General features: G+C 41.5%; 1 protein-coding gene across 1 annotated transcript in view; it reads left to right on the top strand.

Annotated features, from left to right (window-relative positions):
• The window catches only part of LOC136100192 (ALK tyrosine kinase receptor-like), a 339835-nt gene that overhangs the window by 287366 nt on the left and 24785 nt on the right, over positions 1-27684 (top strand). Inside the window, exons 11-19 of the mRNA XM_065835062.2 lie at positions 1847-1941; positions 3326-3469; positions 14699-14861; positions 19412-19562; positions 22020-22151; positions 23100-23244; positions 24074-24256; positions 25840-25938; positions 26921-27073. Coding sequence (XP_065691134.2) covers positions 1847-1941; positions 3326-3469; positions 14699-14861; positions 19412-19562; positions 22020-22151; positions 23100-23244; positions 24074-24256; positions 25840-25938; positions 26921-27073 — 1265 coding nt within the window. The remainder of the gene's footprint in view (positions 1-1846; positions 1942-3325; positions 3470-14698; positions 14862-19411; positions 19563-22019; positions 22152-23099; positions 23245-24073; positions 24257-25839; positions 25939-26920; positions 27074-27684) is intronic.

Raw genomic sequence — 27684 nt, 5'->3', positions numbered from 1 at the left:
TTGTGAACAGACGGTGCTTTGTTCTCAACCCTTTTGCACCCTTCAGGGACTGCTAGGATTTTTTTTCTGTTTGAAGCTTTTGCTTTGGTTGGGTCAGCTTTTCTCACTGGCTCCCCATCTGTAGCTTAACAAGAACATCAGTTGCAGAAGAAGACAGCACTTCAATATAGGTATCCTCAAAAGGCACAGATATCCCTGGGGTCTGTTTTAGCTTATGTCAAACCTCACTGTCATCACTGGTGGTGAAAGCTGCGCTGTATTTCAGAACAACATGGAAGATGATTGTGTTTGTTGACAGAGTCAGACGGCTGAAATAGTAAAAACCCTCATTGAAAACACAGGAAATCCTGTCCCAAAGTAAATGCACATATAAACAGAGAAGATTGACTTGAATTTTGTTTGAGGGGGATTGATTTTCTGGTAAAGGAGAGGTAGCTTTTAAAAACTATAGGAGACGACAAGACCAATGTAAGAATACTGGTAGCAGACAAAAAGCTAAGAGAATATTTTAGACCCATTACTATGCATAAAGGACTAGAATCTGCAAGAAGAAAAAAAAGTCTGCTGGTGTTTGAATTCTTGGTGCATTGAAGGTATGGGATTTCTACAGCCTTTCTAAATAAATAAGACTGCTCCTCAAAAATATCTTTTCCTGTCACCAGTTTCTGGTCCAAACTGGAACACCTGCAAGAATTTGCATTCATGGCTCATATGTAGAAGAGCAGAAACTGTCAGCCACAGATCCACAGTAAAGTGACCCACGAATGGCTTAACTTCTGGTGGTGTAAAACATCAAGATACAACAGAGAATGAAGTTTAAGTAATATTTCGCGTTCTCTGCAGCTTGTTCTACAGCATATGATAGTTTCATGTTTTTATAGTCTTGGTGCAACTTCTCAGCATCTTATCTCATTTCTAGGCCACGGGTGACTGCTTTTAGAAATTGTTCTCTTTCCTAAGCAAAGTATTATGATTTTATGTGGTAGATAGGGAACGGGAGAACATGAACTTACTAAGCTAAGAGAAAATCTAAATCCATGAGTGCACTCTATTAATGCATGGTCAATATAGTATTAGATTAGAAGTGTTTGATTGTGGGTTATTTTTGCTCTTGCTGTTGACTTGTTATATCACTGAGGGTGAATTTACAGTGATCTTTCTTCTGGTCGTGTACGAGCGGCAGAACTCGCTGGCAAAGGCCAGCTGAGAGTGTGGAAGTGATTTAAGGCAAATTTGCTCAGCTTCTACAAGGAGATAATGAGTTCTGCTCCTCCTATGGATTACCCGATGTCAGGTCCTTCCTTTTGTGACTACCAGGACTGTCAGCCTTTGCTTCATAGACAGTGGATCCAGACCAAATACTTCCTCAATTGGTTTCAGCCTTTGATTGCCAGTTCCTTTTAGAAACTCCAGATGATTTCATGAGCCCCAGTCTAGTTATTTTTATTAACACTTTAGGGTGTAAATCACTTGTGAGAATAAAATCATTTAGATGTCTGGTTTTTTGTTTGTTTGGCTGGTTTTTTGATTGTTTTTTTCCCAGAAGCTAGGGGACTTTATTTTCTAGCCTGGCACCCACACCCACACACATGCTTACACTTGCTTCAGGCTGTGTGCCTCTGAAGGGAAGACGGGCTGTATTCTTTTTTCAGTTTACCTATACTCATGCACAGCTCCCTTCCTCAGATCATCTTGCTTGTTAAGGGCGAGGACACTTTCTCTGTCAATTTTGTATTTTTTTATATGAAAAGTTTTTTTCTCCATTCTAAAACAGCTTTAATTGTGAAGAGTTTTGAGTTTCATCTCTTTTAACAGAATTTAATCCCTGTTCTTCCAATCTGTGCAGGTTTTGGTTTCAGATCATAGCTTCATGGGAAGAAGGATCTGATGCTGTTATTGCTTTTGACAATGTCTCCCTTAGTCTGGACTGTTATTTAACAAGTAAGTTTTCCTTTTATCTGCGAGTGACTTGTCTTTTATTTGCCATGTAATTGAAATTTTGAAAGGGGCTGGAACTGTGGGGAAGGGATTTGGCGTTGTTATCTTCAAAAGACTCTTGAAATGTAAAGGCATGTTTCAGAAATAACTGTGCTTAGTTGGAAGAGGCCATTCAGATGCAGACCTGATTTGTGGAGCCGACCAGTGAATGGGTTCCGAGCTTGGCAGTAAATGGGTTGTAAGACATATGGTGTGTGAGCATCAGCTTCCAGCTGAGACAGTGGCATCGCCTCTCCACCCAGGCTGATGCAGAAGCCAGTCTGTGATTATAGAGTTCCACATGACCAGGTCTGCTGTGTGACAGTTATCAAAATGAATGACAGTTGGACTCTGGCTAGGGGAAGACTGGCATCCTGTGATTGACACTAACTTTCCAATAACATTGGGCACAATACGCCAGTTAAATTAGAACAAGCTTATTTTCTTTGGACTGACATGCATTTAAGTCTGAATCAGAAACTAGGATCTTCAATCTCTCCTACTCTTGGGAAAAATTTGGATTCTGATCCAGACTTTGTGACTGACTGGCCTCTAGAATATGCCCAGTCTGTACCTCAGCTGCCAGATTTCACCCCATTTAGATTTTTATTGAACATTTGTGTCTGGCTCATCTTTCACAGTCTCATACATAGTGAATTGGTTAATTTGTAAATGTGTTCAATGATCTGTCAGTCTGTACCTCAGACCAACAACTTACATGAGGATTGGAGGATTGCTGCTCTGAACATATGAAACTTCTACGGTGGTTTGAGCGGTAGAACTTGCCTTCTTTCATCTCCTAGGCTTGACGCTACAACCTGTGTTCAGATTGAAAACATCTAAACCACATCTTCATACAACAGCAGTCAGAATATTTCATCTGCTTTGTGTTATGTTAATTTGCACTGGCTGGGGCTGTGAGTCTTTCCATTTATGCAGTGATACCCCTTGGTTTCTGTACATGAGTACAATGTACCTCAGGTTCCAGCGTTGTGAAGAGGTCTTAAGGTTATGCTGTAATTAAAAAAAGTTGCACATGCTTTTTTATTGGATAAAAGAAACTTTCTAGCAGTTGCTAAAGATTGTGTTCTGTATTTCTGCTTTGTGTCTTCATTCACTTGCTATTTTTCACACCACTCATTCCTGTTTATTTTTCTTTTGTCACAGTTCCCATAACAGTAATGGAAAGACAATCTGCCCTTTCCTTTTAATAGTGTTATATCCTGTGGCTGCAGGCTCTTGCTCTCAGCGAAGAAGCCTCCAGCCCTTAATTTAGCTTCAGTTTTGGATTATGTACTGACTTAGCCACCCCCAGTGATAAACCAGTCTGTGGCTTCTTGTTTTCCAGTTAGTGGAGAAAAGACACCTCGAGGTACCACTCCAGACTCAAGCAATTTACTCACCAGCAGAGGTGGCCAGAAGAAGTTTGGATGGGAACAAAAGCTTCTGGGAAATCTCCAGCTCAACACTGCCCCCATTTCTGGTCCAGCAGGTAACTGTCTGGTCTGAGAAGCATTTTCAGACAGCAGAGATTTGCAGCTAGTGCAGATTTCAGTTAGATGTGGCTAAATGCAATATGATTCCTTTTTTTTTTTTAACCAAAGCCTTTGTTTGGAGCTTTTTTGCAAGTCCTTTACAAACGTAACAAAACAAGATGTAGAAAGCAATTACCTTTAGCTGTTAACTGTACCTTGGATTTTGATTGCAAGCTGGTGAAAGAAAGATCCAGAGGGAGCCTCTTCTTCAAGTGAAAGGTGCTTTTAAATGGCAAGAAAGGTTTGTTTGGTGTTGTGGTCATTTAAAAATAGTCAGGAATCAAAGTGAGATGTCCAAATTGGCTGAGTCCAGCATGTGATAACCTGAACACCCATCTATAGTTAATATAGGCTTGGTTTGAAATAACACAGTTTTCCTTTTTCAGTAATATTTTCATTGCCCATTTGAAAGAGTACAGTATTGGACTTTGTTTTAAAACATGATTTTTAGTTAGATAGAAATGTCAGTCATATATGATGAATGTTATTTCATTTTTCCTTGTCCCCTAAGCTCCCCTTTCCAACTTAACTGTAGTGGCATGGGCCCAACAGATGCCAGATTGCCATTCCCTCCCTTTCAGATTACTGTTTCCCAAATGTTTGTCTCTTCCCTCTCCCATGCTTGCCACACATTCAAAATATCTGTTTTGGGCCCTACATTTCTATTTAAACGTGCTTCCTTTCCTTTCCTTTCCTTTCCTTTCCTTTCCTTTCCTTTCCTTTCCTTTCCTTTCCTTTCCTTTCCTTTCCTTTCCTTTCCTTTCCTTTCCTTTCCTTTCCTTTCCTTTCCTTTCCTTTCCTTTCCTTTCCTTTCCTTTCCTTTCCTTTCCTTTCCTTTCCTTTCCTTTCCTTTCCTTTCCTTTCCTTTCCTTTCCTTTCCTTTCCTCTTCCTTGCCAGCTTTTCTTCCTGGTTTGAATCAGGTGGCCACAACATCCAGCCTATCTGGGGGAGCAGGGCTGGCCATGGAAATGAGGGGTGATTACACAAGAGACGAGCACTTGCTATAACTACCACCCTCAGCACTGTGTGCAGCTGTTTCTTCTCACTTAGGCCTAGGTGATTACCAGTTTGAAGTACCAGCCCTTTTAAGGTAGAGCTGTGGTTGGTATATGCCTCCATAAGCCCAGGGGTTTGTTCCTACTGCCTCCTTCTCTCCCACTCCTCCATCTTAGAAAGTCTTCTTTGAGTCAGTTCTGTTCGAGTTCATGTTTCACTTTGCTACCTGCAGCATCCTGTTGAAATGCATGAACTAGTGACATAAGCTCTGATAGCAACAGCAGTCTGGTCAGCGTGATCAAAAGCTCCACACAGTTTTCAAAGCCTGCCTGAAAAGCTGGGTGTATTAGCCCACTGCATGCTGCTGCAGCAGGGTTGCTGCTGGTACCTGAATTCTCTTGTGAAGTGAGCTCTGACAGTGGAGGCCAAGAGTTGCCATCAAGTAGAGTTTGTTGGTATTTTATATACCGAGCATCATACAGCAAGAGAAGTGCAGGGGCATTGACAGGAGTCTTGGAAGAATGAGACAGAGGGAATAAGCCTGTATGAGGGGATGCTGGGCTGGGTGGGCCTGTACTTCAGCTATGAAGGTTGTGTCTAGCTCTGTTGCAGATGTGTATGAGCTTGGGCTGGTCACAAAGGTGTGATTTCCAAGAAGACCCTTACATCCTCTTTGCAGATCCTTTGCAGCCTTCCATTCAATATCTGTGTCTCCCTTCCCTGCCTGTAAGTGGAACCCCCTTTTAAGTGCTTTCAGTATTGCTCTTGGGTCAGTGATCTAGTGGCAGGATGCATACACAGGTATAGATTATGGACTTCTGACTGACTTCCCTTAACAGTATTAGTGCTTAGGTGGTGATGTAGTTCCCCAAGGTAGCTGCACATTTCCTTTCAGGGTACCTACTGGTTTAGTAACACAGAAACTATTAGGTCGGGTTCTGGTTAGAGAAGGGCCTGAAGTTTGGATGCAAAGTTAATGTAAAGTGGCTGTGTGGGTGATAGGCTAGAAATAGGCTGTAGGTTTCTTTGAGAATTTTGGTACTTCCTACTTTTCACTAGACCTGAGATAATGGAACATCTTCTAGCTTTTCTGCTCCCTGTCGTATCTGAGGAATGCAATTTAAAGAAAAGCTTGGATAGTAGAAATAATGGGAATCAAATTGCATGGGAGTAGAAGGTCACTGAGGTATTTAGAGCAATTCAAATGATTTGTTATGACCTTGGGGTGAAAATTCAAGGCAATTCCTGTGGATTCTAAGACAACTTGTCTGATTTCTGGGCTTGGCCCTTGGTCCTGTTCATGTTCTGTCTAAAATTGTCTCCAGCCTCTGAGGTTTGAAATCACTCCTACAGTAACTTTCTATTCTTTGTGCCCTCAGTGTAGACAGAGCAGAAATCTGAGAAACTAAGCTGCAGCTTCTTGCAGTGGGAAGTCATTGCGTTTCTGTGGGTCTCCACAGCAAAGAATCACCTTTTTCCTTTGTGTTGCTGGGTCCCTGCTCTCAGTAAATGCTGCAGATGTTTGTTTGATCCGTGGGCTATGCATTTTGCCCAGCTTTAATCTTGTTTCTTTCTGCATCCTGTAATGCATTTGAGAAACCTCAGACTGAGTCTGTCAAGGCCTTTGCTTTGATCGCCACATATTTACTTTTGTCCGAGTGAACCGACAGCATCAGTGCCACCCTGAAGTCCCAAAGACTGCATTGACCAATATGAGCTCATCCAAAAGTAATTACAGCTAATGTGATCTTTGGCTTGCGTGATGGATCGTAGGCTATAATATTTCCTTCTTAAGAAATCATATTAAAACAAAGAACTTTGTTCCTATAGCTGAGGAGACAACAGGCTAACAAAGTGCCCTCCCCAAGTCCCCAAGCCAGCTCAGCCTACACAGCAGGAAGTACAATTTGAAAGACAGGTACCACTTTGTTTACGTGACAGTAAATCCAAAGAAGCTCCATTACTTCCAAGGGCCTGTTTGTAACTGAGAACAACCTCATACATGCACCTGCTAGCTTTGCTTGGAAATGCATTTTCAGCAAAAGAGATAGTCATCACCACCAGCCTCCCTGTCCACTCTGTTCCTAGGCCCTGTACCCAGTGAATTACTTCTTCAGCCTTGCCATTTCTTAGCATGGCTTGGTGTGCCTCTGGGAAATGTACACTGAAGGTTCAAAAGACATAATGCAGCCATGCTGTGAAAGAGCCTAAAGCTTTCAGGAATCTGTTAACTACTGTCACATGTCACACATGGAATGATGGATGCTCTGTGTAGAGAAAAAGATCCAACATTGCTACAACTAATGTGGTGGTGTTGCTCTGTCAAGTTTCTTGATGATGACCAGAATGAACAGAGAAAAATTCCTGTAGGTTTCAAGTCACACCATTACTTGCAGTGCAAGTTGGCCATTAGGTAGATGATCACCAAGCAATGCAAATGCTTTCCTTTTCAATTAATTAATGATGTGTTATTGCTGACATGCCAACTTCTTGCTGAAAGGTTGCAGGTGAAATTTGATTCAGAAAGAAGCCTGCAAAAAAGTTGTAAGAAAACCTGTGTATACCAGAAGGTTGAAACAACTTCATGTGGAGCTAGGATTTTTGATTGAAATGGTTAAATCTGTGCACTGTTTATTTTGATGTAAACCAAGCTTACTTTGGCTTTATTTTTTAAATTTATTAGGTATAAGCATAAGTAAAACAGAAAGCTGCTCAAACCATAGCATTTCTCTACAGGGAGTTTAACTACCAATTAAAAAGCCAATTTATATCAAACTAATGCAATTTCCTTTTATAGACAAGGCCAGAATATGGGAAATTCAGGCAAATAAAGATACAGTGAGCAATAATGAGGAATTCTAGGTAAACAAATTACTATCATGGAAACTGGAGGAAACAAAATAGGATTCTCAGTAGGCAAAAGGAGATAACAAGACGCAGAGCAATCAAGCTTTAATTAAACATTTCTGTTGCTTCTGAATAGGCTGCAAATGCCATGAGGATAGCCTCTCTTTTGATGTTTCAGCTTCTCATCTGTCCCACTGACAACTTACTCATGTCAGGGCACACAGAACAAAAATGGTGTGTTGTGAAATGTACAAAAATATTAACCTTTTTTGCCCTCAAGTCTTGCGTTATTTTGTCTCATCTGATCTGTGTATCCACCAGCCATTGTGTGACCATGGTTTGTTGCATGGAAACTGTCATCAAATCATTTTCTCATCCAGACTGGATTGCTGTTTTTCTTCAGCTCCGGTCTCTTCTTCCTTGGTCGTTGCACAGATTTTGTCTTTTGCATCAGGGAGAGTCCTCTTATGAGTACTCACATATCTGTTTCTCGGAAGAACTCTGAGTCACATTAGTTAATCAGATGAAAGAGCCGAAAGGAACAGCAGAGTGAGTATTAAGTAAAAGTAAATTACATTTAGTTGCTCTTTGTGTGCAATTATACTAACTGAACTGTTGGCATAATGCAATAAAGGTATCTGCAGAATTGTATTTTTGTATTAAGCATCAATTAACACAGTGAATAACTGCTCAGTGCCCTCCTCCCAACAAAAGTAGCATCCTGAACAGTAACAGAAAATGTTCAAAGATGGATGGTGAGATCTCATATTATGTGGGCAAGAATTTCTTTCTTGCAGTGTTTACATTCGCTTTCTCTATAGGATTGAAAATAGCAAAGGTGCCATACTGAAAATCAACATGCAACCAGATCCCAACATATCAAGTTGAATTGACGTAAATGCTCTCCAGAGTTATTCATGCAATTGGAGTAAACAGGACCTAAATTTGGACCTAAATTTTAAAGCTGTCCATTCTTAAGAACAGCAGTTTAAATTGTGCAGAAACTGCTGTAACTCTCAGGAAAGGTCTTGAGATAATTTTTCCACCTCCACCCAACTTGGTCTTTATTATCCAACAGACATTTCTACTAATCTTTGTAATTCTGAACATACAAATTCCAAAAAGTTAGTAGCATGTCTCGCTTTATGGAAGACTCCTGCTATCTCTTTAAGCAAAACATAAAAGGTAAGAGAAATTAGTTTTCTTCATGCTGCTAGAATAGTTTCTGGTCCCAGAAGATACCAAGAAACAAGCAATTCTCAATGCTGTTCAAAGTCAGCAATGCCCTTGCCCCATTCTATTGAACACAGATTCTTTCCTACAAAGATGCCCTGATAGTGTTCACTTTGCATGGACACATAAGAAAAAGCTTTGAGTATTTCTTTGAAATGATACTTAGGATCAGTCTGGCATACATTTGTCATGACTGCAGATGCTCTTCTTGTTGGACTCAAAAACATGTCCAAGTCTTCCATTGCTGCCCTCATTCTGAAAATGGAAAGACAGAGGTAGAAATAGTAACTCCATAAATAGTTGAAAAAAGAGGGTCTTCTTAGTCTAACCGTACCTGTGTAACTCGTTCTGGTATTGCTGGCAAGACTCACTAATTTCTTTGGTCATCTTATATCCCATTAATGTCATAGTATAGACACATTTGTACATTTCCAGTTATTTTAGGCAGAAGAAAATGTATCTAGGGGCTGACTCTGTGCAAATCTTCCACTTCAAGGCTCCACATATTCTTATGCATGGGGTTTTCGGAAAGATCTGTCATCTTTATTGCTCGAAGAACAGGTTCAAAGACTGTGATTGTCAGCACAACCTAGTTCTGCCATTTACCATTATCATTCAAACCCCTGCCCTGCCCCAGTAATCTCTGGCAAACTTAATATTGGAAAAGGTAATAATCTCAAATTACTGCTCACAGGACACTGTTAAACAACTGAACACAAAGAAAAAATTGAGAGGTTTTTCCTTCTTTGCATCACTGAACATGTTTTTTAGATATACTTGTAGTATATTTTGCCTGCAGCCTACCAGCACAGACCAACCCTGGACTGATGGGTAATGTATAACTGAGATTGCTTATGCATCAAGTAAAAGGTGTATCCCTCCACACACACCATGATGCTTAATGGCAGCCGAATGTTGGTGAAGGTTAAGATGGGCAATTTTCTGTAAGCCTCTGATTTCTCATACTGGCCAGGTATTGTAAGGGAGCTTGTGAAGTTTTTATAAATCAATGAAGCAACTATTCAGCTTGTTCATGTCATCAAGTTTGATTCCATCTGCCTTGGAGGAAGAACTAAAATGAGCTTCCTGAGGGACAGCTAACAGAATTGCGCCCAGAAGTTTAGTCACCGGGGTTCTTACATCCCTGAAGCATGAGACCCTGTAGCACTTATTAATGGTTTTTTTTTACTCTATTGGAAGTAGGAATAACCTCTTGGCCTGAACATGAGTTGTGGCAGCAAATTCCATAAACTGCCTACACATTTTTTAAAGCACTTATGCATTTCACTAGTGCATTATTCCAGATTCCAAAATAAGCCAAGTACCATGGTGCTTCATTGGTCATTTTCTCAAATCGTAGTAAAATTTTTGTTCTAAATGAGTTGAACCTCAATTCAAACCAGCTTAATTTAACAAATTACGTTTAATACATTTAGGCCCTGGAGGTATAGCTAAAATGCCTCTGTCTGTTTTGTGATATGGAGTTCATATGCTATACGTACCAGTGAAATAACTTTCCCTGTTAGAAGTACAAATGTGCTTTAGACTTTGCTCCGCTCATTTCTTTTTATTGTTGCTCATTGTTATTTGCAGCATTGCCGGCAGCCATGCTGCCTGCGGCTGCAAGTGGTATCAGAGCTTCACGTGCATTAATCTTTTTAAGTCTTGTGGGGTTTTGTTCTTTTTGTTTTCCAAGAGCAGGACATCAGTCCCTTTTGCTGTGGCTGAAATCCAATGCCTTGGTTGTTGTGCATTTTACATATCTAGTCAAGCTGTTTGAAAACTAGAATTTCAGCTGTACAAAAGAAAATAAGCATGAGTGACTGTGTCTTTAAATGTGCCAGTAAATTTGGAAAGAAAAGTTGAGAAGAAGGAATTTTTTAAAATCTGTTTTAATAGAGCCAAAATGGCATTTCTTGCAAAATGTTGTTGCTGAGACCTTAGCAGTGTGTTGGGGACATTGCCAGTGAGCTTGAGGAGGGCAGGTGTGTGGGTGAATGGGCAGAATACCAAATGTTTCCTCTGCCATGTTTCTTGTGCAAGTGAGGATTCCATCCAATGAGTGATGTATAAATTATTCACTGAAGTGTAGTACCCGAATTCTGAATTTCAGTGTACTCTTCACTACTTTTCTTTTTCCCCCACCTTAAACAGGAATTTCCAGTTTTTAAACCCAGTTAGTATCTTGCAACTGCTAGTGACAGAATCTATAGGGACCCTACATTTAACTACCTGTTAGTTGTCATAATGGGAATGCTCAGCTGTTTCTGGAAACCAGGCGTCTGTAACTTTTGTGAAGTTGGGCAAATTTCTGAAATCTACTCATTGTTTGGAGGGATTTAGACAGGAGAGTCCTGCTTTTCTTCCCATTGTGTGAGCATGAGGTGGCAGCGACGTTGTCTTGTCGCAGCCTGCGGAAGGACCGAGAGCTGTGCCCTGCAGTATGCGACAGCCCACACTTGTGTACCAGTGGAAAAAATCGATGCTTCTCACCAAGCTGCTTAAGGAGTTTCAATTCAGCACTGCTGCTTTAGTCTTTGGAGATCAAAATAATGCTTCAAATTGAATTACTGTAAACTGCTGTGGCATGCAACAACCTGTAGAAATGCTCTGTCTGAGCTCATGAGAAATGTTGCAGTCATTTCTAGGATCAGGAGAAAATCAATACTTTACAGGGAGCGAATGGGTTTTCTTACTTCAAAAAAGAAGTGGTGTGTTATCTAATACGGGCAGTACTCTGTTCTGTTACTAGTGGTTTAAGATCTTGGGCTGCTGTTAGGTCTGCAGATTGAGGGTTGGCTTTGGGAAATTTTTCAGAGACCAAATGGAGGGAAGTGCGAGGGTTTTAGTCTGTATCCAGAATTGTAACTAAGGCCCATCTGTCCTAATTATGTTGAAATGAGGGGTGACTTCTTCCCATGCCATATTCTGTCCCATTTAATTCAGTGACAAAGCTGTTAAATGTTGGACAGGCTTTCGGTATTGCATATGAAAGTGGATATCAACAGGAGGAGGAGTGCTTGCAAGTCAGTGCAGCCGTGACAAGTGAGGAGACCACACAACACGTGGCTTTGGGTTTTACCGAAATCCTTGCTGGTTCAAATCAGGTGCAGTCTCCCCATAGACTTCGCTTGGGTCAGACGTCCTCCTGCAATGATTAGGGCAAAGGTCACTACCCAGCTCTGCTACTTCTCCCGTTCCTGCCTGACATCTACCCAAACAGAGCAAGTAAATGTGTCTGCTAGCACTGACTACAGCAACTGCAGAATCTGAGAGGCTTTACGTATCATCTTCTGCAATATCACCTTATCGATTACAACAGGACTGCTTTTGAAATCTGAGGTAGTACCTCCTGTGCTCACTCATCTCCAGGTTCCTTACATCACACTCCCTGGCATAATGTATCTGTGGTTTTTCATTCCCCAGACCTTCCATACTCTGTTTTAGAAGCCAGATTCTAAGAGCTGAGATGCACTTTCACTTATCTGAAACTACAAACACTATTTGCTCTTACCCTGGTACTGCCTCTGCACTGAAAGTGAGCCCCCTCTGTTCTGTCCAAGAGGCAGAAAATACAAAAGTTGTTCTGGATGCTTCAGTTCAAAGTCTGGAGGCATAATGTTTGCAGCAGGAGGGCATTTTTCTTCTGTTCCACCAGGGCATTGAGCTTTTAAGGAAACCAAGGGCTATTAAAAAGCATTTTGGAATACAACGTAGTTCATTGATGCCCTATCCCTGGAACCCAGTAGGAGTCAAGAGCTGCCGGTTTCAGGTCCAGCTGTGCTGTGTGTTACATGTGTGATATCTAGAGATACTTTCGCCAGGGCCAGTAAGCAGATACATAAGCAATGAGATCTATTTAAAGGGAGTAAAAAATAAATGTAAGGCTTAACCACAGCAGTATGCATATGCTGTGGTCTGTGCTAGGTTTTATCACTTCCAGTTTTCCATTTTGATTCTCTTGTGTTTTGAGCTTATTGTCCCCTTGAAGGTCACCTGCTTCTGCCTTTGGGAACATATTTGATGTTTCACCAGAGACATCCAAATGGTTTCTTATTGTTCCAAACGAAGACACTTACCTGCCTGCTTTACTAAACATATGTTTCAGTGCAGGTGGCTTAGCCCACTGGGATACTGCAATGTTAAATCACTCTGATAGCTGACAGAATGAGTTTCTCATCTTCTATTTTGTGTTAGATTTTGCTTGAGTTTGGGGATTTTTTTGAAAAATAAACATAGGTAACTTCTGGTGCAAAACACAATATCAGAGGTAGTGAAGCATTTTGCTTAGGAACTTTAAGACCTTGCGTTCTCAGGTGCTTTTCCCCCTCTTACCTGTTTTTCTTGGGGCTTTGGGGGGAGTGCATTGGAGACAGAGGAGGGGGGTAGTTCTTCAATTCTTCTATTTGTTACCTACTAATTTTAAGACTTCATACTGCCACCTATTGCAGAAGGATGGAGAAATAAGTAAAATAAGTATGTGAGTATCCATATAAAACAAGTAACAGTAGCAAAGTCTCTAGGGGACTCTTGCAGGGAAGTTTTAAGGAGGGGTGGCATAGATTTTGCAATAAGAAGGAAGAGATTGTTCTCTCAACATTGGAAAGCTTTCCTAAAGTACTAATTTTACATTGCTTCTTGGAATAGCCAAGACTATATTGCAAAACTTTTTTTTCAAAAATGCCAGCCACTTACTTCTTAAAGTCCTGCCAAATTATTTAATCCATTTCATGCATTGCACTTTTTTATGAGAAGGAATTTAGCTCAACTTCAGAACTAGTCTGTGAAAAGATAACTCAGACCTTGTGCCTGGCTAAACTAATGTGTTTCCCTGTATATTTGGTGAGTGAACCCGTCCAGTGACAGTAATGGTGGAACTGTTGGCCTCTCCGGTCCAGACACATGGAAACTATCATTTCTAGACCTGATCTGCTTAGAAAATAGCTCCACATTCCAAGAAGGAGATCAAGCTTTTGATCTATCTGACCTATCATTGCTAAAAAAGTGGAAGCTGGGGGGAAAATCTACCCTTTGAAAAACCCATAAGGAGAGCTGGCTGACCCAATGTCATTCGTAGAAATAATGTTCTTTAGCTGTATTTCAAGTCTTTTGTCTTCAATGACAATAGAATTAAGTAACAGAGTTTATTGGATTGTGTATATTAACTCATTAATATAATAAATATGAATGATGAATCATGTAGTGTACATAAAAAATGCTTAGTCTACTTATTTGCCCTATAGATCTTAGTTTTGATTACACATGAAATATTTCTGGATATACTAGCAAATATGTTAGGATGGGTGTTACAAGAGCATTGTGGTCTTGCAACTGCAATGGTCCTAATAATGAATCTTTAAGGACAAGAATGGCATTTTCAACATAATCTATTCGAATTTTTAAAATTAGATTTTTGAGGCACAAATTAGCAAAGTCTTATTTTATAAATCTGTTTGTATAGAACTGTTACTTCCGGTTGATGGAAATGGCTGTAACAGGGATGCATTTATTTACACCTGTAGATCTGGCCTAGAACATGCAGAGCTGAATGCTTGTTTTGTAGGCCTCAGTTAGGTGGTTTGCCTCTGAAGTTTAACTTGAATCTCTTGTGAGCAAATAATTATTCAAAATACAATTAGTTTATTGTTATGTTTTAATCACCGAGGTGATGTTGTATTTACAGGGTTTTATGTAATTAACAGCTACTTTCCCATTTTAAATAAATTCAATAATCAAATGCCTGTAGAAGCTGGAAGGGCTAAAATGCACTGGTCTTGAGGTTACCAGCGTGCATTTTAACAACCCAGAGACCACAGCCTGAAACTGGTTGGTCTGTGTTGCGTTTTACTCTGTGAACTTTGCCTTTATGAACCTTAGAAACAGTAAAGCTATGTTCGTAGTTGTGATAGCTTTCAGGATATGAAAAGCTGTCAAATACTGAGATACACAGTGCTATGAGTTTTTTAAAAGAATTCTGTGGGTATTTGTTCTACCTAAAACCTAAGGAGCTGGGTTCTTCTCTTGGTGCAACAAGAGAGTGAATAAAGCACTGAACAGCTGCTCGATCTTTGGATGTTCAGACGATGCTTTGTATATATCCTCATTTCAGATCACTGGTTATTCACAACGTGTGGTGCCAGTGGACCCTATGGCCCCACACAGAGTCAATGCAACGATGCCTACAGGAACTCCAACCTGAGTGTGGTTGTGGGAGCTGAAGGGATTCTCCAGGGCATTCAAATCTGGAGAGTACCAGCAACTAACACATACAGGTAAGGGAACCATCTCTGATTGTCATGATATATCTTCGCATTTGAAACTAATCCAAGCTGCAGATACATGCTAAGCATGTATAAAGTATTATATTGAGAAGTTGGACCAGACCTACAGGGGTTATAATTCTCCCTGATCCTGTGATTGCCCATCCTCCCAGTCTCAGATTTGTTGTCTGAAAGATGCAAAATTTTGTTGAAAGAGAGAAAAAAGAGAAACAGCCACCTGAGGCAGACAAATCTTTAGCCTGAATGGTTGCAGGTTGGGAGACTTCTATAAGTAACTGAAAATTGAGTGTTTTGACCTCCTTAGGCCAAGGGGCAGACATATCCCGTATGCTGTCCGTCGAACTCTGGTCTTAGAATAAGTTTTTCCCACTGTCCACCTGGCATAGGAAGCACAATTGTATGTCAACATTTCTTATGGGACAGCTTGCATCAAGCCCTGCTCAGCATCTTGACTTTTTTGAATCTAGGCATGTTAAGTTGAGCCTGTAAGCCTGGCACACCACTGTAGAATTGATTTTGGAAACCAGCCATCTTAATGTTCGGCTCTGTGATACTGAGGGCTCTAATGCTTGAATACCTTTGTGGAGTTATTTTCAATGGGAGATGATCAGATACGGTTCAATGCCCCTTAATCAGGTTTTTACCAATCATTTTTCTCTTTTTGCTCTTTCTGGGGAAAAAAAGTACAATCAAAGTTTAGTTCAGTCTCTCTTAGTGGTAACATCAAGCCATTACATGCATCAGTTTGTAAGCAGAACTGTCTGAATCAATGACTGTCTAGTGGTGTTTTTTTAGTCACCATTCCTTGTTGAAATCAATGATGGCATTGTAGATTTCAAAGCAGAACATTCTACTGAAAGCTTTGAAGAAATTTCAGTTAAAGCTTACTACCACCTTCCTTTTTTTCTTCTTATTGAAAAAGAGTATTAATATTGAGGGATAGATGTCAGTCTCTAACTGAAGTCTACTGCAAAGCAGTTTTGAGAAACTGGGTAGGCTAGGCTGGGCACAAGTTCTGCCTAAGTGCCTATTACCACGAGGATTGATGGTAATGAAAAAAGCATTAATGATGTTTTACTCAGCTATCAAAAATGAGTTGCCTGAGGTTAATAGAATTTTTCAGAACCAGCATTCAGTAAATATGGTTATAAAGTATAGCCCAAAAGAGAAGAGGCAATAAACTTACAACCTTGTCATTTCTTTAATATCACAGCCCAGCCCAAGAAGAACCAGAATTCCAGTGTTAACTGTGGGCTCATTTTTGCTCCACAGTAAAAACCGCAGGTCCCGCAGGAAAGACCTGTCTATTTAAGTCCTATAAATGACCTAAAAGGCTTTAGGTTCTGTATATCTAATAGATAGGTAACCTATATATGTGGATGACATTCTCTTCTATACCTCTTAAGGCTGTAGTAGAGAATTCACAGCCTGGGGAAAGGAGGAGGCAGTTGTGGGCTTAAATTAATTTGACGTCTTCCTGACTCTGGGCTGCCGAAGGGGCAGCGGAGTCCCCCAGTGCAGCATAGCCCTAGGAAAATGTCGAGTTGCGATATCAGTTCTGAACTTCCCAGAGTCTGGACCCATGGTCTGTGTCTAGCTCTCCCCTGCAGGCCTGCTGCACTGTGGGTCCTGTCAGCCTGAGAGCCATCTCCAGGATACCAGACCCAGAGATAAAACCCTCCAGCTGGCTGCTGGGCTCTGAAGAAAGCTGTTATTATGCTGTAATAGCACGTTTCACACTGCACAATGTAGAGCAGTGAGTTACATTCCTGATAATTGCATAAGAGGGATATAGATTGTGTGAACACGAGGCAGAATATGCATTGTTAAAATGCAAAGACGGAAAGCTCAACTTTGCACAACTTTCTGCTCACACAAGCTAACCCCACCCAGAAAACCCCACCATCTCTGGAGCTCTGGATAATCTGACACATACTGTAGGTGACCTCATTTGAAGACTGGAGTCCTATGAGCTCCAGTGATTGATACAGACAAAATCATCTGGTTTCCTTCCATAAGTACTACACAATGTATAACAATAAAGATAGGCAACATAAAATACTATTTTTTTTTCAGATTTCCTTCTAAGCATTCAGGAGGTCTCGTCATCCCATATCTAGGCTTATGATCAAGTATGAGAGAAGTGAACTGTAATAAATTACACGTTACCATCCATTATCCTAATTCTTTATAAAAACAAGAATCTTTGGTTCATTTGCTGAGTGCCCCATTTGTTATCACTTCCACTGCCCTCTTTTGTCTGGTCCCTTCTTGTAAGGTGGCACAAGAGTATGGCACAGTGGAATGCAAAAATGTGTCTTTCTAGGTTGGCCAGCCTAGGCACTACATTTTCTCATATTGTCAAAACTAGCTCAAGCATTTGCCCTGACTGTCTATCTAGAGGTGGGGTTGTTTTTTCCAGTGCACAGTGATCCCGATCCTTCCTGAATTGCAGTTTTCTTTTTCAGCTCCTACAAGTAGTAAAAGAAAAGGAGGAAGACAGTGGAAGGTATTCTGTGTTCTGGATATATCTGCTCAGGGTGGTCTGAATCTTTCTTCAAGGCCAATATGGTTAAATGGATTCCTCTTGTGAAAGAAAATTGTGCCTAAGGAAAGGGATCCTGCTAACACTTGAAGTCGAGATAATCCATCTGTTAAAATAGTGACACACGTTTTGAATAGGGAGTGACTGTCATCTCAGTCCACTGGGTTTTATTTGTCTGCAGCCTTTGAATGAGGCCAAAATGGGTTCTTCTGAACTTACTGACATCACTGCTTGTATGTGAAATCTGTTTATACACAGAAAAATATGGCCCCTAACTGCAGACGATTAGCCCTGCCAGGTTGCCGTGCCTGATAGTGCACCTCATTAGCCATTGCCAAATCAACTCAGTCTTCAGATACATGCAGCATCTGTTCGGTACAGCCCAGTACTATGTCCATCACTTTCTCTGCTGGCTCCAGTGCAGCATTACTGAGGAATGATTGTTTTGGATATCGACAGTGGCATGAACATAATCATGTCACATTGTGAGGATCTAATGTGCTTTATGAGTCACTTGATGCTCCGTAGTTGCTTCGACATCAGAACTGCTCGATGCTGGCTGCCTCAGAGCAGGACCACGAGGTGAGTTCCTCATGCTAATGGTTCAGACAAGTTGGGGAGCTGAAAGCGAGCTGCCTGCCCAGCCTGTTCAGGGTGCTCACACACAATGAGCACTGCTGGTGCATTCTGCTTGTGACCTGTTTGCATGCAGGACTGTGCTGGGCAAAGACCAACCAGGTGCTGGAGGGAAGGAGGAGTTAAAGCAGAGCAGCTGTACTGTAATGAATAGGAAGCCAAGAGTAAGTTTTATGCTCTCAGCCCTGCAGTCACCGTTCGCGTGCTCCAGCTTGAACTTCGCTTTCATGGAAATAGCTGCAAAGTTACTAATGTCAGTGGAGAACCACCTTCTTATTTCAGTTCTAAGCAGGGCTTGCTGTATCACTTGCTCAGAAAGTTGAGTATCTCTTTCTTTTGTTGCAGCAGAGATGCGTGTTTTATAATGATTTTTATAAAGCACTTTGAAATTCTTTGATAAAGGAATTGCTTCAAGTATGTAAATTGTTTACATACTTAGAAAGTGAGAGGGAAGAGCTGAGACATACAGTAGTACAGTCAAATCTTTGAGTACATCAACAGTAAGGACCTCTCAGTCATGACTGCCTGAAATAAAAGCTCCAGAGCCTGAACTGGGACTGCAGCAGCCTGTGTGTGCAACCTGGCTGCTCCTGGCTGGAGACAGGGACATGTTCCTGGAGGCTCTGAGTTCAGCCAGGGGCTTTTTGCCTTCGTTTTTCACTGCAGGTGGTGGTGTACCCATCTACTCTTCTAACTCCCTCTGATCCTGGGAATAGGAGGGCTGTTTCCCATCTGGTCCATGCTACCAGGACCAGTTGTGTTGTCTCCTTTCTCAAATCTCCCCGTCAATCTCGTGCTTATTGTTCTCTTTAGCCATATGTGCTGTACTTATCGGTTCTCTTGGTTCTGTTTTTTCTCTTCCTTGCTGCAAACCTCTCAAGGGTATGCCTTCTGGGAAACAAGATGTGTTTCGTATATTAAAGTTTGAATCTACAGGGGCTTGCTCACTCTATCCTCAGCAAGTGTTTGCCTATGAATCAATGTGAAAGAAGCTGTTTTGTAGCTACCCAAGTTCATAGGTCCATATAGATCAGACAACCTCAGTCTTCAAGTTTGGGTTTAGAATTATTTATAGCAGGGATGTCAAATTCATTTTCACTGGGGCCGCATCAACCTCACAGTTGCCTTCAAAGGGCCAAATTTAATTTTAGGACTGTATAAACGTAACTACTCCTGCATTTATACAGTCCTAAAATGAAAATGAAATTAATTTGACACCCCTGATTTAGAGCGTCAGGTCTTCGGGGCACAGCCCCGTGATGATGTGCAAAACATGCAGTTTCCAGTTTGTGCTACTTTCTACCTGTCTGGGACAACTCAGATGCTGGACTTTTTTTTTTTTTTTCCTTTTTTCCTGCAGTATCTCAGGCTATGGAGCTGCTGGTGGGAAAGGTGGGAAGAACACCATGGTGCGGTCCCATGGCGTGTCTGTGCTGGGAATTTTTGACCTTCAGAAGGATGATACTTTGTATATCTTGGTAGGACAGCAAGGAGAAGATGCTTGTCCTAGTGTAAGTCATTGCTCTTTCTGTTTTGCCTTAATTCCTTCTTACAAATCTGTGGAGTTTTGTTTGTTTACAGAGAAAACTGTTGTCCTTGAGGAGTTTTGGGTTATGTGGTTCAAGGGTTAGCTACAGTTCTATGGGGAGGGTGTGAGTGAGAAAAGGCAAAATGCCATGTCACTGTGCTCACTTCTTCAACAGTCAGGCCCCACTGATAATAGACTACAGTTTCCTGATTGATCTGCATATCTCAGAGCATCTTTCTGGGGTTTGGGAGGAAAAAGACAACCCTGCCTTCCTTTCCTCTGGAGATCAGTCTTCAAGGTTGATTTCACAGGGCTTTGTCTTTGCTCCGCTGTTGAGCCCAGCCCTGCCTCCGGAGACACCCACCTCACACGGCCTGTTTGGTTATTATCTGTATGGGAATGGGAGAGACAAATTAATCGCTGCTAAATCAGTCCTGATTTTTCTGTTACGAACCAATCATTGCTGCAAATGCCTTGACAGAAAGTGCAACTTTCACCATTTGCAGGCACAATAATCTATTAATCATTTAGTATTCTTTGGAGGATGAGGGAATAGGAGATTCTTATGGAGGAAACTAAGCATTATCTGATGAAATTTCACCTACAGGTTTGAGCTGGACATTTAAATGCTGTGCATTTCTCACCTGTTAGTGGCTGGCATCCAAGAGATGAAAGCTTAGCAGTCTTTTACAGCAGAGAAAGGTTGAATGATGTAGACAAGAAAGAGGGGTTCTCAAGGTTGGGTGCTGAAGTAAATAATGTTAAAACTGGAATTATACATATCTACAAACAAACCATTAATATGAAGCCTCTTTGAAATGAGAAATGCCCTAACTCAAACTTCCATCTAACGTCTATAACTAGGACATTCCAGCTGAGTGTAATATATGGACTCATTAAATTGCAGGCCCCTGTAATCTTAGTGAGAATTTATTGAGTGCTAATGTAATTCTTTCATTGAGGCAAAGAGATTGCATAGACTTGTAGAAGGGACTTTTACTAGATTGGATTGTAATCAGTTATGTCTCTGCCATGAAGGATTTTTTTTTTTTAAATTCAATTGTAATCTAGTGGTTCCTTTGGGTCATTGACTTTGTCATTGTATTAATCATACCCACCCAACTCCAAATCAATTAAGGAGAGGGAAGACTAAGGAAAGGAGGATTGTTTAGTTCCATAGGCAAGTCCACACACACAAAATGGATGCCATTCATTCTCTGGCACAACCTAGGACACGTTTTATGGCCAACAGAATAATTTGTAACTTGAGGATGCTTTTATCAGGCTCCTTTTCCAAAAGAAAACACAGAAGAAGGAAGTAGAAAGAAGCAGAAGGTCAATCCTACTATAACAACTGTTTGTGAATTTTTCCCTTAAAGTGTTGTTGACTTTGTGAGTTCAGTGTACATAAAAAGAGATTATTTCTGAGGTGAAACATACAAAGTAAAACAAGCTAGAAGCAAAGCTTGAAGCTTACAAACACAAGAGTCCTTCTTGTCATGCACAATCAAAGCAACAGTTACCTCTCTTAGATCATAGTCCAGAAGTACTTATAAACGATGGTTGAATGTTTTGCTTGAAATCAGTTAGTGAATTCAGTGATTTGCCTAATACAAAAGGTTCATTACATTTGGTGCTAATTGGTGAAGGGGAAAAAAATGCTAAGTAGGAAATATGGACGCTTTTTAGTGAGGTATTTCCCATAACATTAGGTCAACATTGCAGTCAAAGGTGGGATTGCAGGTGTCTTGGTAGGTTTTGAACTAGCTAGCACTGGTAATTACAGTAAAACTGCTGCTACAATGTAAGCATCGGATCAGCATCAAAACTTGCTTGGAAGCCTAAATAAACAGTGGGTGGCCAGTCTGTGCCAAGCTTGTTGCTACAGTCCATGCTGTGGCAACCTAGGTTAAAGCTAGCTCTGGTACATCTGCACGAGCCACCAATACACCTTCGTTCTGGATAGATGCACACTGTCTGCCTGGCCCCAACCCATGGGGTGCTGGAAGACCCCCCAAGAAACTTGGATTCTCTCTATGTTGCTACCATTTGTCTGTTGCTTGACATGGGGCAGGTCACATCATCACCGAGTTACTCCCTCCTCCAGTTGTGAAATACAGATAGTTAATGCTGGGAAGTATTTGCAGTGAATTCTGCTACATCTTCTATGTTAAAAGCTTATGGAGCTGTTTTGCATGGTAATAGATACCAGCACTGAGCTTACTTCGAAATAATTCAATTAAAATGGCAACAGATTATTCTGATGAAGGTTGAAGCAAAAAGAAAGATTCTTCTAGAGAGCATTCACTTGCTTCTGCTTATGGAATTTCACTGGAGGACAATTTATTGGTTTGGGAGGGTGAAGGGTCCATGAGGCTTGTGGGTGTACAAGGACACGGCAATTTATTCCCAGAATTCAGACCCAGTCTTCTGTTTGCAGACTAACGATGTTATACAGAAAGTCTGCATCGGAGAGAACAATGTGATTGAAGAAGAGATACGTGTGAACAGAAGTGTCAAAGAATGGGCAGGAGGAGGTGGAGGTGGGGGAGGTGCAACCTACATATTTAAGGTATGGAAACATAGTCCCTGTGCACCTTCAGCATGAACACATCCTGCCACTTGCCTCTAGTATCACAGCCTGAAATACCTGAGAACCCTTTATACATCTCTGGGGAAGGGTCCATAAAGTGAGCTCTGGGTATGGTTAATTTCCAGTTGATAGCAGTAGTGAGCTGGATTGGCCCTTTATGGTTCTTAGGACAGCTACACAGTATGGCCACACTTGCTTCTGTGGCTTGGAGTTTCCTTGGCAAAGAAAACAGCTTGAATTGGATTTTTTTCAATGCAAGCTGAGATGCTGAAGTGTAATTCTACAGTAAAAGGCAAATTCCACAGGACTTCATTCAAATCTGTCATTGCAGAACATTAGACTTCAGCTACACATTTGATCTGTATGGTGTAATGACAAGAAAAGTTGAGGATAGCCTGTATGTTTTCTGTTGGCAACCCTATAGCTAGGCACCACTGATCTTTTCTGTCATGTACTAGCTGAGACAGTACTAATTCCAACACTGGTTTCAGTCATTAACAATATGTTTGGATCACCCAACTTCTATGTAATTCTACATAACCCTGCATGCTCGGACAGTTTCCAGTGTAGCAGTCCTTTACCAGTGGAGACACTATATTGCATTACATAGAGCAGCATTCCTCAGCTGTTTCATTTGATGGAAGTCATCACATGGTAACATTACAATCTTTCTAAGAGCCATCAGCACTGCAGGTACAATTCACGGAGCTGCTGATGCCACTGTTCTCTGTTGCAGAACGTGGTTGAACTAGCGCCATTCATTAATCTTTTGGATGTGGTTGCATAAATAATGCAATGGTAATTTGTAGTGCTGAGCAGCCCTAGATGCCTGATTAGTATAACATTACAGTAACTAGCATGTGGTTGAACTTCCATTTGTGTGTCTGACTCAGTTTGAACGCTGCCTTTATTTCTGAATTTGTTAAGATGGAGAATGGAGAACCTGTCCCCTTGATAATTGCAGCAGGAGGTGGTGGCAGGGCCTACAGGGCCAAAACAGATACATTTCATCCAGAAAGGCTGGAAAATGATTCCTCCATTCCAGGGTTGAATGGAAATTCAGGAGCTGCAGGTAAGGAAAGTTTAATCTTTTAAGAAAACCTTTGTGAATATGTGATACTCCCAGATTCCTCCTCACAAGGAGGTGAGGTGAAACTCACGAAAACACAGTTCAGTGGGAGCAAGGGTGTTAAACAGATGGGCTAAATACAGGTATTGAAGATGATATAGCCATAACAATGGCAATATTTTCCCAAAATAATGCAGTATTTCTCATAAGAAAAGATGTTTGATTTTTTGGTGTGGGAGTTTGCAGTGCCAACTTAGCCATCCTCCTCCTTGCACCACTTCCTGCTGTGTAGACATACAGTTTCCCTGGCTTATGCAGAAAGAGCATAATTGCACCCTCGTTAGAAGTCTCTGTGAGGAGACCTTGGACTGATCATCCAGCAGAGATGAAAGTGAGTCACTGGTGAGTATGTTGTATTTAGAGCAGGACTGGGACCTGTTTTCACATCCTTTTCACTAAATATGCTTTTTTCTCCACTTCAGAACTGACATAAGGGTTTTTCAAAAGTATTTATTGCAGAGAGAAGGAGAAAGCTCTGATAGCCAGAAACAAGTGACTGGGGAGTAGGCAGGGATATCTTTTTACATTTTCCATAGAAAATACTTGTCCTGTGTGGTAGGTGAAAAGAGGTGCAGATGACTGATGTGGTCAAAAGCCCTACAGAAAGGTCACTGTAGCACTGTGTAGCAAGCACATGCCCTCTTCTAACCAAGGCATGAGACTCACTTTCAGCTGAGGTGCTTCCAAAGGAGGGCTTGTTTTGCAGCTCCCTGCAATGTTTTTTTACACAAAATAATCCCTACCTGTGCCTTTTCTCTTCTCTTAACTGCAGGTGGTGGAGGTGGCTGGAATGATAACACTTCCTTCCTGTGGTCAGGAAAATCCTTGCTGGAAGGTGCTACTGGAGGAAGATCCTGCCCCCAGGCCATGAAGAAGTGGGGGTGGGAGACAAGAGGGGGTTTCGGAGGGGGTGGAGGGGGGTGCTCCTCAGGTGGAGGAGGCGGAGGATATATAGGTAAAGTGGCTTCATGTTCAAGGTGTCCCTTCCCCTCCTTTAGTGCTAATGATCAGCAAAACACTGATAGCTAATTCTCCTGTAGCTAGTGTATTTGACTGTTATGTACTAGTATGTCTGTGTTGCCTTTTTAGCATTACATGAATGTATGGCGTTTAGTCTTTGAGCAAATAGCCGGATGTCAGTCCTTCAGCTGTAATCCTGGCTTTGCACTCTGCAAAATGTGCCATCAAGATCCTGCTGCGATTCTTGAGCCTTCCATTGGCGGGTTACAGTGCTGAAGAAGGAGGAGCCACAGGCGATGTGCTCCCATTGCCAACACCTGTGGTTGGAGGACTTTGGTCCTGGGGACCGGCAGCCAGGCCTTATGCCAGGGGAAGGACATGGCTTCTTCTACCCTGCCCTGCTGTGGTCCTGCGCAGGTGGCCTCTGGGGACAGGTTCAGGCTGCCAGCCAAGACCCCTCTTAATAACGATGGTAGTGTTGACTTCAGTCAACAAGGAGCTCATTTCGTGTGCTGTGGGTCTCAGGACAGCTGTCAGATGGCATTATGTTGATTATAACTGGTGTGGGCCAGATTCGAGATCTCTACTAACTTGTAATCTCCTGGGCCACATAGTTTCTTCAGCCATCTGCACTGTGGTGGATGTTTTAACCCCTGGATCCCCACAGCTTAAATCAAGTGTATGATATACTAGAAATCCTGAGAGGAGGTAAAGTGCTTAAACCATGGGTGTCAAACTCATTTTCACATCAGTCTCGTGGTTGCCTTCCAGGGGCCGAATGTGATTTTAGGACTGTATAAATGTAGGAGTAGTTACATTTAAATGATGAAGTGCATGTTTTGTACCAATGTTACTGTGTAATGCTGCTTTTTCCAACAGAATGCCTCACATGACATAATTTTAATGTCACTGAAGATGGTTAAAGGGGAAAAGCCATTTTTGGGTGGAGTGGGGGACTCTTTGCATGCTTGTACTACATAATACATGGCCCCTACTGTGCTTCTGATATGTTCTATGTATTGCCCATACTTTGTTCCTAATGTGTTCTATATGCCCAAGCACAAGTGAGTAACTCATAAATTCCTTCAGTCCCCACTCCTGGTGGACCACCCTGCTTTCAGGGTGTAAAGAAGAGAAAGGATATCGAGTTATTGATTCCTGACACAGTACATACCTTGATCAGCAAGGGTACTGAACTTAACCCTTGAGCACTGGTCTTTTACCATCTCTTGACCACATTAATTTTAAGAAAAACTTCTGTGTTTTCGCAGCATCCAAATGGTTAAAGGTGAAGTTTCTGGTTTAGGTGTGCCTTAGTTTGCAACAGTCTGCCTAAAACAGAGCTAAGAAATCGATTGTCACAACGTGTTGTGATCAAATTGAAGTTCTAGAGATGAAAGACCAGTGGTTCATGCCACAACTCACGAAGTGTTCCCTATATGTGAAATACTTTGATTTATTTCTTTTCTCATTTGGATGCCTCCCTAAATATACTGAAGTTGTGCATGTTGCAATGCTTATCTGTATTTTAGTGCTAATGAGCCTCAGTCTGTTAAGGTAACTTCTGGTTTGATGTAGGTGGCAATGCTGCAGTGGACAATGACCCAGAGATGGATGGGGAGGATGGTGTGTCCTTTATTAATCCAATTGGTACTTTATACACTCCAGCGCTTAAAGGTATTAATGTTGGTCAGAAGTCTTCTAGTGGGTTTCTTTCATGTTAAGAATAGTTTGCATCTGTAGGACAATTTAAAAGCCTTTGGGTACAGCTTAGTGTCATTGTGAGCATAAGGAGAAAGAAAGATAGCATAACAAAGTCCAATGGAAAATAAACAGAAGTAGTAGGAAGACAGCAGGTGGAGAAAATGTCATGGATGTTAGAAAACACTTCCCAACGAGATAACCTACCAGACTATAGAATAATTTTGCCCAAAAAAAGTAGTAACAGAACCTCATAGTTCAGGTAATTTAGGAAATAAGCAGATAAAGTACCTGAATATTCAGTAACAAACATGTTCCTTAGAGCATCCTTCAGCAAAGTATCCAGGCTGGACCAGGGAGTTTCTACAGAAAACAGTGCAGTGCTGCCCAGCAGTCTGTGGGAGTGATAAATACTGCCACTCCAGCCTGTGTTTGCTCAGAAGTCATCATCTTCAATATGTTTGAGATGTGTTCAGAAAATACAAAAATATCTCTTTATTCAGGAAAAAAAAAGTTTGCTTCAGAACAGCCAAAAGTATTTTCAAATACCGATGAACTCTGGCCTGACAAATTCAGCCGGAAGGTTTTGAAAACATTGCAGTGTTTGATCTCAAAGGGAGGAAAGGCCAGGATGAGAAGGGTGAGCCTCAGGGACTGCTGAAAGGGCAGGTTTCTATTAGGCTGGGCAGCAGACTCCTTCCTAACCTGGTAGGACCACTTGCTGCAAGAGAGTCGGTGCACCTCAGCTGCAGTGGGGCTTATTTAGCTGAATGTTATTTTCTACATGAGAAAGTACAGGAGCCATGGAAGGTGGGGAGAAATCAGTTTCTTAAATGGGTCCCACCCTGCCACATCCAGCAATTGTGTCTACCGTGTCCCCTGTTTCTGTCAGAGCCCAAGGGAACGATATGAATAATCTTTACAGTAGTTAACTCAGCTTCTTTCATCCACTCCCTAGTGACAGAGGGGCATGGAGAGGTGGATATTAGGCTGCATCTTAACTGCAGTCACTGTGAGATGGACGAGTGCCGTGTTGATCTAGAGACTCAAAAAGTCATTTGCTTTTGTGAACCAGGCACAGAGTTGGCTGAGGATGGTGTGTCTTGCATAGGTAAGTAGATGTATGAGGTAGGCTGGTAGCATGTGAAACAGAAAATGCATGGTAATAATCTGTATTCTGGACTGTAAGACATCCTGAAAGTGTTCTCTGGTCTCTTTCTCAAAACTGGCTCCTGTTGAATGTTACCTTCTTTCCTGATGGTATATGCTGCAGAGTTATTTTGCTAGGCTATGGACACATCGGTGCTAAGGCACTGGTTTGCTTTACAGCAGTATGTTTGGCATACTGGGCAGCACTGAGGAGAGTCAGATTTTGCATCTGGTTGTGCTGATGCTCACATTCTGCTCTGAAATCATGAAAGTTTGCACACTGAAGGAGTTGTCCAGCTAAACTTAACTTCCAGGTCTGTCCTCTTAGAAGGGAAAAAATGGGCAATGTGAAGCAGAATATACTTCCTGTGGGTTTGGACATAGAAGGTGCATGTGCAGAATTGATAAGAAGTTCTGAGTGAGTGATCTCTGAGGAAAAAAAAAGGCAGTGCCTGTACTTGCCTTACTTAAAAAGCAAGTGCTCAGAGCTCCATTACTTGGTTTCCTTCATATTCTTGCCCAGCAGTTAGAGCAAGTGCCTCCAGGATCACTCAGCATCCTGCTCTCAGCTTT

Source organism: Patagioenas fasciata, chromosome 3 (genome assembly GCF_037038585.1).
Source record: "Patagioenas fasciata isolate bPatFas1 chromosome 3, bPatFas1.hap1, whole genome shotgun sequence".
Taxonomy (NCBI): Eukaryota; Metazoa; Chordata; class Aves; order Columbiformes; family Columbidae; genus Patagioenas; species Patagioenas fasciata.
The sequence above is the reverse complement of the archived record's forward strand: the minus strand, read 5'-3'. Positions and strand labels throughout refer to the sequence as shown.